We start from the raw sequence: 13471 nt of genomic DNA, 5'->3' as shown, positions 1-13471 counted from the left end.
AGATCTTCCCGGAGCTCCTTCCTTGTTGTCCTTGGGTTAGCCTTGACTCTTCGGACAAGCCTGGCCTCGGCACGGGAGGACACTTTCAAAGGCTGTCCAGGCCGTGGAAGGCTAACAGTAGTTCCATAAGCCTTCCACTTACGAATGATGCTCCCAACAGTGGAGACAGGTAGGCCCAACTCCTTGGAAAGGGTTTTGTACCCCTTGCCAGCCTTGTGACCCTCCACGATCTTGTCTCTGATGGCCTTGGAAAGCTCCTTTGTCTTTCCCATGTTGACCATGTCTGAGTGCTGTTCACAAGTTTGGGGAGGGTCTTAAATAGTCAGAAAAGGCTGGCAAAAGAGATCTTTAATCCACACATGTGAAGCTCATTATTCTTGGTGCCTGAACTACTTCTTAATACTTTAGGGGGACCAAACAGAATTCTTGTGGTTTGAGGGGTTGAATAATAATTGACACGCTGAATTAACTTTTAACGTTTTAAAAAAAAAAAAAAAATTGCTGCAGTGCATTTCCCACTTCCAGGCTGATCTACAGTACAAATGTCACAATGCCAAGTTAATTCCGCATGTGTCAACCAGCTAAATCTGCAGGGGGTTGAATACTACTTGTAGGCACTGTATATAGGAGACATTGAAACTGCTGTATACATCTCAGAGATACACAGAGACAACTGGATATATCACATAGGATACACTAAGACTTAGCTGCATACATAACATAGGATATACAGACAGGCTTATAACAGGGAAAGATTTCATTTTCTAGTTTAAATACAGATTCAAATGCACAATATTTATTAAGGGATGTGTGACTATTGGTCTATATTAAGAACCTGCAAGAACTCCTGTACTGTTGATTAGAAAAAATACATAATGCTTGTACTAGAACGCCATTCTTTGTTCTGAGCGTGATGCACAAACAGGAGTAGTGGATTTCAATTGTGCTGATGATTCCAAGATTTGAAGAAAAAGTAATTAAAATGGAAAGTAGTTTATTGTCAATGCGCTTCAAAGTCAATAACGACTCCTTCCTGAGGACAACCACCTGTGAAATGACCCTATTACGCTTTTGCAGATTTTTTGTTTTCTTTGTTAAAAGAAATAGCTGCCACCTTTGGCATCCCAAGTGTAGATCCTTGTGGTTCAGACCATGCATCTAATATATATAATCGTCTTATCCCGTCTGTCGGTCTGTCCGTCTGTCCAGGAAATCCCGCGTCGCTGATTGGTCCGGCCGCGGCCAATCAGCGACGTGGGATTTCAGAAAAGATGGCGGGCGTTAGCAGCTCATCTGCCGAACGGAGGTCAGCGGCAATGCAGCCGGGAGATGAGCGGCGCTAGACGCTCATCTCCCGGCTGCTGGCAGCACAAGTACCCCGACAGGCGGCGCCGCTGACCTCCATGCGGCTACCGTCGGGAGATCAGCGGCTTGGCCCGCTGATCTCCCGACGGCAAGTGTGAAGGGAGGGACGGCGCCGCTACCCGGTACTCAGTAATAAGGTTCGCTGATTGGTCGCGGCCTGCGGCTGCGACCAATGGGCAAGATTGGCGCCAAGTTTAAACACCGCTCTGCTGATTGGTCGCGGCCGCGACCAATCAGCGAGATTGGCGCCAAGTGTACCGCTCCGCACAGAGGTCAGCGGCGATGTTCAGCTAGCACTGCTCCGGGGAGCTCCTTTACGGCCCCGCTGACCGTGAGAAATTCCCATGGTACAGCAGGGCCGTAAAGGAGGCTACCAGAGCTGCGCTAATGCACTCCGGTGACCTCATTCTGCGGCCATGCACAGCTGTCACATCTCCGGATGTGACAGCTGTGCACAGGAGATCAGCGCTGGAACGTGGACAGGTAATTATTTTTTTTTAGTAAATTAGGAATTAATTAAAATGGTGTGTTTTATTTCAAATAAATATTTTTTTTCTGGGTGTTTGTGTGTTTATGTATTTTTTTATTTTTTAACTCTTTGTAGATTAGTAATGGGGGTGTCCAGGCCACACGACAGACGGGATATCTTTTATATGTGGAGAGCCATGGTGTTGGAACACAACAGCCCTTCGCCTCAACTACCACCCTGTTCCCCTCACCGGTGCATGAAGAATAACATAATTTCTATTATATTACATGACATGATGACATGAATCTGAAATTTTTCACACGTATCCCTTCAAAGGCTTTATCCCTAATTTTCAATCCTCTTTCTTACTTGCGGGTGGAGATTTCATTCTATGATGTAGCACACAGACAGAAGCTACAGCAGAGAAGACAATACACAGTAGTATTGAGCTGTATAGCTGTGAATCCAGCACTATACTGAGGTAAAATATTAGCTTGAGCTGCAGCACAATTCTGTGTGTATCTCACTGTGCTGAGTGCTCCTGTAACCAGATATCTCACAGTGCTGGCAGTACATTTTGCTTTGACTAACATATATTTTAACTGTTTTTCCGAGTAGATGATGAGTTCAGGAGAATGCGGGTAGAGGAATAAATGGTGTATAAGTTGAGAATGAAGCAATTTTTTCTAATAAGGTATATTACAAAGTTTCTTTTATTTGCGGTAACCTCTGGTGGTGTATGGCAGAGGGAGGGTTTGTGCTCCTGGCGGTCTATAATCTGCGTCACCTTGGCCAAGCTTTCTGTAACAATGAGACTCTTCCCCTTTCTAATTACACACAAAGCTTCCCCAATAAGAATATTTTCTTAAAAATGTAACAATGGGAAATAGTTTGTCGCGATGCCACGTGGATATCGGACAGTTGGAGATGGGACTCAGGGCTAATTACGAATCCCAAATCTGTGCACAACAGCGAGGGCAATGAGGTGAATGATGATTTGCACTATAGCTTCCTCTTTAGAGTATGATAGTGGTGGTAACTGTTTGTGTAGCTAATCTCCAATCCTGGAAAGGCAGTCTTAAGGCCCTGTCACACTTAGCGATGCTGCAACGATCCCGACAACGATACGACCTGTCAGGGATCGTTGCTGCGTCGCTATGTGGTCGCTGGTGAGCTGTCAAACAGGCAGGCTCACCAACGATCAGGGGAGCAGCGACATCGTGGAAAGAATCTTTCCACGATGTCCTGCTCCTGGTTACCACTCTGCTATGGTGAGCGGGAGGTTATCGCTCACTTTAGCAGGCTCGTAACCATGATAAACAGCGGGTTACTAAGTGCGCGTGCGCCCCTAGTAACCCGCTGTTTATCATGGTTACCAGCCTGATCGCTGCTCCCGCTGGTCACACACAGCGATGTGTGCTGACCAGCGGGAGGGCAATGACCAAAAAAAGGTCCAGGACATTCTGCAGTGATCAGCGACCTCACAGCAGAGGCCTGATCGCTGCAAAGTGTCACACATAGCGACATCGCTGGTGAGGTCGCTGTTGCGTCACCAAAACCGTGACACAGCAGCGATCTCGCTAGCGATCTCGCTATGTGAGACGGGGGCTTTAACTTGAAAAGAACAGTCTCTTTACTAATGATAACTGGGTAAATAACTATATTCAAATTGTAGGTAATTGGTGGTCAGATTTACACTCACAGTTGAAGGTTTACTTATACATGCAGACAGGTAGATCTCTGTGGGATACTTGTCTTATTCTTGTCTTATCAATTCAATTCCCTTGTTCTCAAGGTTGTTCCTCTGATAATCCTCACTCAATATTCCTTACTTAGGGCTGAGCTGTGCTTCTACTCGGAGGCGTTTTTTTTCTCCGGGAGGTGCAATAGGCATCTTTCCACTCTGAAGACTGATAGCTCCCCTGGAGGTGCAATAGGCATCCTTCCACTCTGAAGACTGTTAGCTCCCCTCCTTTTTTTTCGGTCCCTTTCAGACCCAGCATCAGGGGCAGAGCAACATCTCCTCCTTGCAGTCTGCCTTCCTCTACTGACTTATGTCCCATCTGACTCTTTTCAGCTGCACTCATTGGCTGACTGCAAGAGGAGCCTGTTCCAGCTTTTTCCAAAAGCTTCTGAATACCAAGCAGAGCTGAGTCATGTAAACAAGCCCCTGAGACAGAACATTAACCCTTTGAGTGCAGCCTGTCTCACAATATGTTACAACATACAGTTTACACAGAAATCACAGTATATGCATGGAACACACTATACATCCAGTATCCAATGGACATGGCCACTTTGTGGGATACCACATATTCACTTGTACTATTTAATTATTTACCTTGATTCATGCAAGGTTGGTTGAAGCAACAGTGACTGTTTAACGACAAAAAAAGTTTTCACCAAACTTCGGATTGAAAAAAAGTCTCCTCCACGCCCGCCATTGATACATGGTCTCCCATTCACTCTGCAATTTATGGGATAAGACAGCAACACAGAGGTAAGCAAAGCAGGTGCTGTAGGGTTGGAGGGTTGTTTTTTTAACACAAGAATTTGAAAACTCCGTCTATTGAATGAGAGGACTAAATAAGTGAGTAAAATAAATAATAAATTAAATTAACTATTTAATTAATTAAACATAAATAAAGTACAACCTATAGAACCTATTTAACTTCTTCCCATTGTGGCTAAATTTTGTCTTTGTGCTTTCATTTCTCATCCCTTTCTTCCAAGAATCACAATTTATTTTTTGTTTTGCTGTTGATATAGCTGTATAAGGGCTCGTTTTTATGAGACAAGTTGAACTTTTGCATAACACAACTCATTTTACCATAAAAATTATAAAGCCCTGCTATGTGTAACACAGGCGATCAGATGATTGCAGCTTCTAGTCTCCCAGGGAGACTAGTGAAGCAAGTAAAAATTGAAAAAATAAATGTTTTTAAAAATATTAAAAAATTATATAAAAGGTAAAATCACCCCCCTTTTGCCCCATTCAAAAAAAAATCAAATCTACACAAATTTGGTATTTTACAGTACATGACATGGTAAAACCAATGGGGTTGTTCAAAAGTACAACTCGTCCCGCAAAAAACAAGCCCTCTCATGGCCATATTGACGGAAAATAAAAAAGTTATGGCTCTTGGAAGAAGAGGAGCAAAAAACGAAAATGCAAAATCGGAAAAACTCAAGGTGGTGAAGGGTTTAATGTCTGATTTGCATAGGAATGAAAATGCTAAGTTCTTGGGAGTGCAGCAACAGACAGAAAATATGAAGGTGTCAGTTTGAAGATCTGCATGCCCATATGTATTGAAGGATGATTTTACTGACATATTTTCTTTAAGGACAGAAATAGACAAAAAAATTCTATCTGGGCCTCTGTATGACACATTCAAGGCATGTGCAGACGATCCGGAGCCGACTGCGGCCCCGAGGCTGCGGAGAAGCCACCTCCCGCTTCCGCTCATTATGTAAATGAGCGGCGGACGTTTGTTTTTTTTTCTCACAGGTGGGCTTTCCCCATAGAGATTAGGTCTATGGGGAAAGCCCGCATGCGGACCCGCAGGAGGAAATAGACATGCTGCGGTCTGGAAAGACGCGCCGCATGTCAGTTTCCGCGGGTGATCCACAGAGACGCATAGTGGACATGGGATTTGTATAAATCCCATCCACTATGCTGTAACATCTGGCCGCTGCGGATTGCACACAGCGCAAGTGTGCTGCGTCCAATCCGCAGCGAACACTGATCGTTTGCATATACCCTTAGAGGTGCAGCATGAGCCTGTAGATTTCTATGGGTGCCATATTACAGCTCTGTACCACCACCGAGTCATATATGTAGCAGTAAAGGGAAAACTTTTTGATATCATAGAAACAAGAGCCAACTAAAAATTTTCATTGACAGATTTGAATTCAGGTCGAAATCATTAAGAAATGGCTGATTTCATAAATGAACCTGACAACTTTGGAAAATATGTAGAAGTGTGTGATAGTAGCATGCATGATCCCTGATGTATTTGCTGTAAATATTTTAACTCATTGCTTCCATTCATGCATTTTCCTGTCTTCTACCTCCTGAATGTACCTGCTCAGCAGCTCTCCATGCCGGTGGCTGGATGACATTGTAATGCTATAATTGTTAAAGTATCAGTAAGTGACAAATCAGAATAGTGTAGGCGGATCGTGCTGTAACCTGGAAGCCTCTGCTGCTCAGTTGGTGTATGTTGTAGAACTGTTCCCAGCCTGGAAACATATCTAATTACAATGTCCTTGTGATAGAGGATCAGGCTAAAACATGAAGGATGGCAGTGCAGTGCGACCTGTCCTACTACTACAGGCAAAATGAGGGAGCACAGGAGCTTTCTCCAACCCTACAATCATCTGAACTGCTGACCCCTCAACAGGTTCCCCAGCGCCCCACCACATCCCCAGGAAGGTAAGAATTTCAATATGGGATGTGGGAATTTTCTTCCATTAACTTGAAAACTTTTGGAACTTTTAGAACTTTTTACTGATGTTATATAATTAATCATCAAGAAATTATAATATCACATTTTGTATAGATTTTATGTCTTTTTTGATTCAATGGTATCTAAATCTCATAGCTAAAAAGTTCAATTTAGATTTTTTTTACGTAAACTTGTGACTGCATTTAGATTTAATATACAGTGTAGATTAGATGAGCCTCATGAGAGCACAGAAATTACATTTCATAAAGCGGTTCCTTCCAGCACAGTGAACAGAAGACAAGTGCCACTGACAACACATACAATCTGTCATAAGGGAAAGATATGAGAACAACGATCATAAAATCCCCTCCTCACTGACAGGTGCTTTAAATGGTGCTGATATTTTACTGTTCTATAAAGAAGAGCAGGTGCTTTGCTGCGCTACAATATCCACCTTGCTCATAACCATTCTGGGACACTGAGATTACTGTACTGTGCCTGTTGCAAAGAAAACACCTCCCAGAGTACCAAACATAAGAGAAAGAACTGTGCAGACTATGAAGAAGTATGGAAAGCCATACTGGCAAACTTTTGAAATGGTTGTGTAACAGATTATGTAATTTGACACCCACTTTTACAGAACAGACCCCTTCTATGACCCTGTTTCCCACCCCCTGAATATGTGTCTGGATGCTGAGGATCCGTCCGATGATGCGGCATCACAGTAAGCCTCTGGAAGCGCTGCTTTCTGTGAAGTTTACCAACATTTCTGGGGGTCAGTGAGGTCTCCTCTTCTGGGATTTTCTCATATATTCTAAAAAAGTTGTCAAGTTTGGTGGATGCAGCTCCGGATAACAATACACTGTAAGACATGTTGTAATTCAAGAAAAACAAAGTATTACTTTTCTTATGAATGCGTTGGCAATGTGGCAGTTTGTGGTGCTTCCGTAAGGCACCATATACTCCAGCAAAGCACTTCTATAAGAAAATATCCTTGTAATATGACTTGTAATAGAGCATGTCTTCCTATTACAAATTCTGAGTAAATTCTGGAATCCGCTGGCATTTTTGCTTAATACTTATGGATGGAAAATCCTCTGAACACCAGTGTGGTTGCAGCCTGGAATCTGCAATGTCTTTCTCCATTTGTTTGCTTTTTCCATATCTATTACTGTATGTTCACAATACAGTTTAAAGGGGTTGTCTAGTCCAAATCGATAAGTCTGCAGTCACTCTGTGTGACTGCAGACTTATGAATCCCCCCAGCGCACGCTGTCCACGCGGGGATTTGTCGCTTTCTTACCCAGGACCGGAGAGTATGTATGAGTTATACATACTCCTGGTCAGTGGCATTGCCTCATACACTTGTATGGAGCAAGGTCACACCCTTTAGTCGGCCACGCCCACTGCACTTCTATCACTAGATGCCACGCCCACTGGACGGACCCTGGCCTGGAGTATGCATAACGCATACATACCCTCTGGTCCTGTCTCAGAAACCAGTGAATCCTTGCATCGCACAGTGCGTGCGCTGGGGGGATTCATAAGTCTGCACACAGAGTGTGATCTGGACCGGACAACCCCTTTAAGCCTCACATGGAAATATCTAATCCAAGGATTGATATCAGAATATTTTGAGCAAATTAAAATAATGTAACCAAATGAATTATTATACGGCTGACTATTGTTATTATGGTGGCGTATTTGGGGGGATTAATCACCTTTGAACCTATGAGTTCTAAAACACTTGCTGTTACTGAGGGATTACTCAGGAGTTTAGCACAATGCTGGTGCCTGTCACTGTGAATGATTTATAAGTAAAGCCCGGAGGCTCAGTTGTCACCCAACAATCCTGTGATTTGATACCACAGGAAAATGTATTAGGCGTAGATGAAGCATAAAGGCCAGTAACCACACCACTATGTACAACAGACTTTCATACTGTGGTGTTCTGCAATGCAGAAGCTCCTGAATTCTTATTCACACATTGCATGTCCGCTGAGCTTTTAGTTTTATTCTCTTTGTGGTTGAATTCAATATAACAAAATATTTTAAAGGGGTTTACCTGGGCGCAGTTTGATTTAAAAAAAAACTGCTACTGTGCTTTACTCACCTTCCTTGGGTCCAGAGAAAAGTTTCTGCAGCTGCACTCGGTGTCTGTTATGGTGTGCCGTGCTGATATCACATCTACAGTGTTGCAGTCAATATACTGTATGAACCTCTGCCTGAGTACACAGCATAAGCCGCTCAGAGACGCTGAGTTAACTGATTGGCTGCAGAGCTGGCGACGTGACGTCAGCGCTGCAGACACCGGAAACAGCAGCGGAGTCTCAGCGCTGGAGCGGTGGAAGGTGAGTAAAGCACAGTTTGGGGTTTTATTACAAATATGCTGCAACAAATCTGTTGCATGTGAATATAACTGAAGACATTAGGGCGGATTCATGAAAGTGATCACACCAATACAGAACACTGGCATAAAACACTTTGAAAAGTGGCAAAATTTGGAGTTGGCGTTATTACTCCAGATTCAGGAAAATTAACAATGCTGCAGAGGATCCAGGGTGGGATCAGCCATGGGTATGCCCACTAGTGAAATTCATCTATAGTGTCAGCGTTTTTAAAGCCAGGAATGTTACTCCAGTCTTTGACTGGAGTAACATTTCCGGCACAACATACAGAGGCGCATGACACTGATAAGACGCACCAAATTCATTAAGTGGCGTTTATCTCTTAATGAATTCAGCCCATTTGTTCCTTATTAAGACTGGTGTACCAAATGTTAGTCTTAATGAATTAGGATCTTTGTATTTCCAGATTCCATTAGTGCAATCCCGACCTGAGAAATGGCTGAGATATTTTTTTTAATAAAGATACCAATAAAACTAATTTTAAGGACAAAAAGAGCCCCATTGAGAGTGTCAATGGCTCCAATCTACATTCTTGTATCTGAGTTATATTACTTCACACTTACAGGATGATTTTTAATAAAGGACCCATACTGTATGAGCTGGATAAATGAAACTGAGGGCAGAGCGTTGATTTACGACTCTGTGTTTTAATTACATGGTTGGTACTAAGTACATAGATTTCCAAAAGAAAATAAAAATCTTGTTCATTTGTGTTTGCAAATTACATTTGAATTTCTAATGTCAACGCTGGCTTCCCTAAGGAAATGTACAAAATAATTGCTTCCTTAGAGACTGCTCATCAAACCAATAATCCAGCAATTTAAAAAATATGATGATTCTCAGACTGATTGCCAATTATTAATCTGAATATCATATATCCATCTTTAGAGCATAACATAGAACATATTAACAATACTTAACAGCTTAAAGGGAGCCCATCAGCACATTTTTTCAAATGGAAGTAATGGTATGGCTCTGTAAGTGGTTCTCCTCCAATAAAAATTATACCATTATTGTAGAGGAGATACTTCTTTGTTATTTCTGCTATTAACTGCATCCCTGCTGGAAGATATCAGATTCCTGTTGATCAACGGTTCCCATGTGATCTAATATTCATGTGTGTCACACCTGCCCCTGCTTCATCTGGTGCTTCTTGATACACGCACGCCGCTAGGTTCAGATAGGACGAGACGAGTTTCATGAATTCTTTGGAATCCTGTGGGAACCGTTACTCAGGTCGACCATAGGCTGCAGCTTCTCTCAGGCACACGATAGATTCAATTGCTGACCAGACACATCTGACAAGAGTCTTTTTCAACAGTTTAACAGTGGCATTTAATCTGAAGCACGGCCAGTGCAATTCAGGGATATTACAGCAACAATCTTCATTACAGTACAGTCTGAGTTTCTTGAGCAACCGGCTCCAGTAACAATACAGTAGTTTCTTCACAAGGCACAGTATTACAGTCTCTTCAGTAACATAATTCAGCATAGATTAGATCTCTTAGCAGCACACTTCTATGCATACACAACCACAGGCTTTTCCTTCACAAGGACACAATAGTACACAGCATTCTTTATCCTGCATGGAGATGGAGAGGGGGGTTGATGAGCGAGATGATCCCTGTGACACAATTCTTTCCAGTCCTTATCTTCCTGCCTGATAATACTCTGCACTGTTAGGCCAGGGAGTTTATCTGACCTGTGTTTAGTTTCTCTCCTGATCTGAATCCTGTTCAGTTGCCTTCTGTCAGATCCAGATAACACACTACCTTTCTCTTCGGCTTCATCTAGATTACAATAACAAGTTCCCCACAATCCCCTTGGGGCCCTGCTAAAACACTCCCTGTCTCCTGTGACTGTGTTAACCCCTCTAGTTGCTGGATGCTTCTGAAGCACAACACGTCCTGTCTCCTGTGCTTGTGTTATTTGTAACAGATGCTGGATGCCTTTGAAGCAACAGCACTACTTCTGCATGTCACATTCTTACTCTGCCTTGTTTGTTTGCCATCATGCATATCCCACTGTCCTGATCCTCAATAAACCACATGCCATCTGCCAACACGTTCAGCTTCTCCATCGCCTCCAGTCCCTGCTGGTTACCCTGACCTACGGCTTGGAGACTCAATTTCACCAGGTGAGCCCATAAAAGAATACTCAAATAAAGGATTTCAAAGGTGCAGTGGCATCAACACCGTTATTGTTGGATATGGAGGACTTATCTTCACTGGTTTTGCAACATGCTGTAAGTTAAAGGGAGGTTGTACAGGATGCTTGTGACCTCTCAGCCCGCATGGAGCACTGGCTAAAATTCTTGGTGTTATACCTCCAGCTCCTCAACACGTGTCCCCAAAAGTGGCATATATTTGTCTTATATCTTTGTTATCTGGAGAAGCTTTGGCTTGGACCAAACCATTATAAGAATGTGACGATCCAATGATGCATTCTCTACCATCCTTCCTGATTGCCTTCCTTAGAGTATTTAGCATTGACTCTATATGCAGACATAGCCAAGGGAGTAACTCAACGGGACATTACGACATCCAGTTCTGGACTCTGCTTGCTAAATAGGACAGGAACAATGATGCCCTCCTTGCTATTATATACATCACCTATTCAGTTGGATCAAGGATGAAAGTACTTGTAGGGGTTTGCCATTTTCCCTTGACGATATAAATTTTTTTTGCCACCGAGTGGACTTACGATTGATAGAGGGATCAAGGAAGAGAGTTCAAGATTCCAGTGTCCCACATTCTTCAAAATCTCATCCCAGAGAGGCCGTACAAGAATCAAAGATAATTGGCAGGAAGAAATTGTCGTCATCTGACTATGTCTATATTGTGGTTAAAAGTATCACTCTCTCAAAGACTGTTCCAAACCGAAGGCCAAACAGTGAAACTTCAGACCCTATGTTAAAAGTAGGGGACCTTTTTTCTAAATAGGTCCATTTGGATATTTATAACATCATTCGGGGGCCGTACAAAACTATCAACTTAAAAATTAGAATGCTATATTTGGTCAAACTTAATTAGCTCACTTCTAATTTTTTGGCTGGAACTGCTTCTCTTTGGTGAGCTGGTATTAATGATGTTGTTACTCGCAACTGCTTTTTCAGGTTTTCATCAGTCAGTCAGGAGCACAGTCGACTCTTTTCGATGGTGGTTTTAAAAAGAATTGCTCGCAACAGTAAGTTTCTCTGAACTCAAATGCATATTGCAATGCATGTCTTCTCAAAGTAAGAAATTCAGTATTGCTCACGTAGCATTTATAGACCTCAAGCAGTGGGAGGTCTGCTGTATACATCATGTAGGAGACATTGAGACTCAACTGTGTTCACTTAAGATAGGATACACTGAGACTCTGCTGTATAACCACACATAAGAATCACTGCGATTGCTATATACATCACATAGAAAACACTGAGACTCTGCTACATTCATTACATAAGCGACACTGAGACTGATGTATGCTTCATTTAGGATATACTGAGGCTCTTCTTTATACATCATAGGATAAACTAAGACAGCTGTATACATCACATAGGATACACTGAGGCCTCTGTATTCATCACACAGAACACACCTAGACTTCTGCATACATCACCAACAGCAGGAGACAGTGAGACCGTGCTGTATAAATCACATAATATACAATGAAACTCTGCTACATACATCACGTAAGATACACAGAGTCTATGCTTACTACGACTGCTTTGTACATCTCACAGGATAGTCTGAGACTCTGCTGCTGTATATATACGTCACATAGGAGACACTAAAACCTCTGTATATACACCACATAGAGACACTGAGACTCTTGTATATACATCATATAGGACACTGAGACTGCTGTATACATCACATAGGAGACAGAGACTCCTGTATACATCACATGGAAGACACTGCGACTCTACTGTATGCATCACATAGGATACACTGAGACTTCTGCATATATCACATAGGAGACAATGCAACTGCTGAATATATCACATAGGATACACTGAGACTTTTCTATATGCCCCACATAGGATACATTGAGACTTCTCTATATACCTCACATAGGATACACTGAGACTACTATGTACATCACAGAGGAGGTACTGCAACTACTGTGTATGCATCACATAGGAGACACTGAGACTGCTGTGTATACATCACAAAAGAGATGCTGAGAATGCTATATATATATACACAGTGCATTGTGAAAGTATTTGGCCCCCTTGAACTTTTCTACCTTTTGCCACATTTCTGGCTTCAAACATAAAGATATACAATTCTAATTTTTTGGGAAGAATCAACAACAAGTGGGACAAAATCGTGAAGTGGAACAAAATTTATTGGATATTTTAAACTTTTTTAACAAAATAAAAACTGAAAAGTGGGGCATGCAATATTATTCGGCCCCTTTACTTTCAGTGCAGCAAAATCACTCCAGAAGTTAGGTGAGTATCTCTGAATGATCCAATGTTGTCCTAAATGACTGGTAATGATAAATAGACTCCACCTGTGTGTAATCAAATCTCCGTATAAATGCACCTGCTCTGTGATAGTCTCAGGGTTCTGTTTCAACTGCAGAGAGCATCATGAAAACCAAGGAACACACCAGGCTGGTCTGAGATACTGTTGTGGCAAAGTTTAATTTGGATACAAAAAGATTTCCCAAGTTTTAAACATCTCAAGGAGCACTGTGCAAGCTATCATTTTGAAATGGAAGGAGTATCAGACCACTGCAAATCTACCAAGACAGAACCGGCCGTCCCTCTAAACTTTCATCTCGAACAA

The 13471-nt window shown here is 42.3% G+C and overlaps 1 protein-coding gene across 1 annotated transcript in view; it reads left to right on the top strand.

Moving 5' to 3' along the window:
- The first annotated feature begins 6006 nt into the window (after positions 1–6006).
- Positions 6007–13471, top strand: part of SPMIP4 (sperm microtubule inner protein 4) — a 77980-nt gene continuing 70515 nt past the window's right edge. The window contains exon 1 of the mRNA XM_073677878.1: positions 6007–6269. Coding sequence (XP_073533979.1) covers positions 6136–6269 — 134 coding nt within the window. The 5' untranslated portion in view covers positions 6007–6135. The remainder of the gene's footprint in view (positions 6270–13471) is intronic.

This window comes from Phyllobates terribilis, unplaced genomic scaffold (assembly GCF_046119375.1).
Source record: "Phyllobates terribilis strain yellow unplaced genomic scaffold, ASM4611937v1 Scaffold_4__5_contigs__length_816908805, whole genome shotgun sequence".
Taxonomy (NCBI): Eukaryota; Metazoa; Chordata; class Amphibia; order Anura; family Dendrobatidae; genus Phyllobates; species Phyllobates terribilis.
Note: the sequence above shows the minus strand (reverse complement) of the source record. Positions and strands in the feature narration are given on the sequence as shown.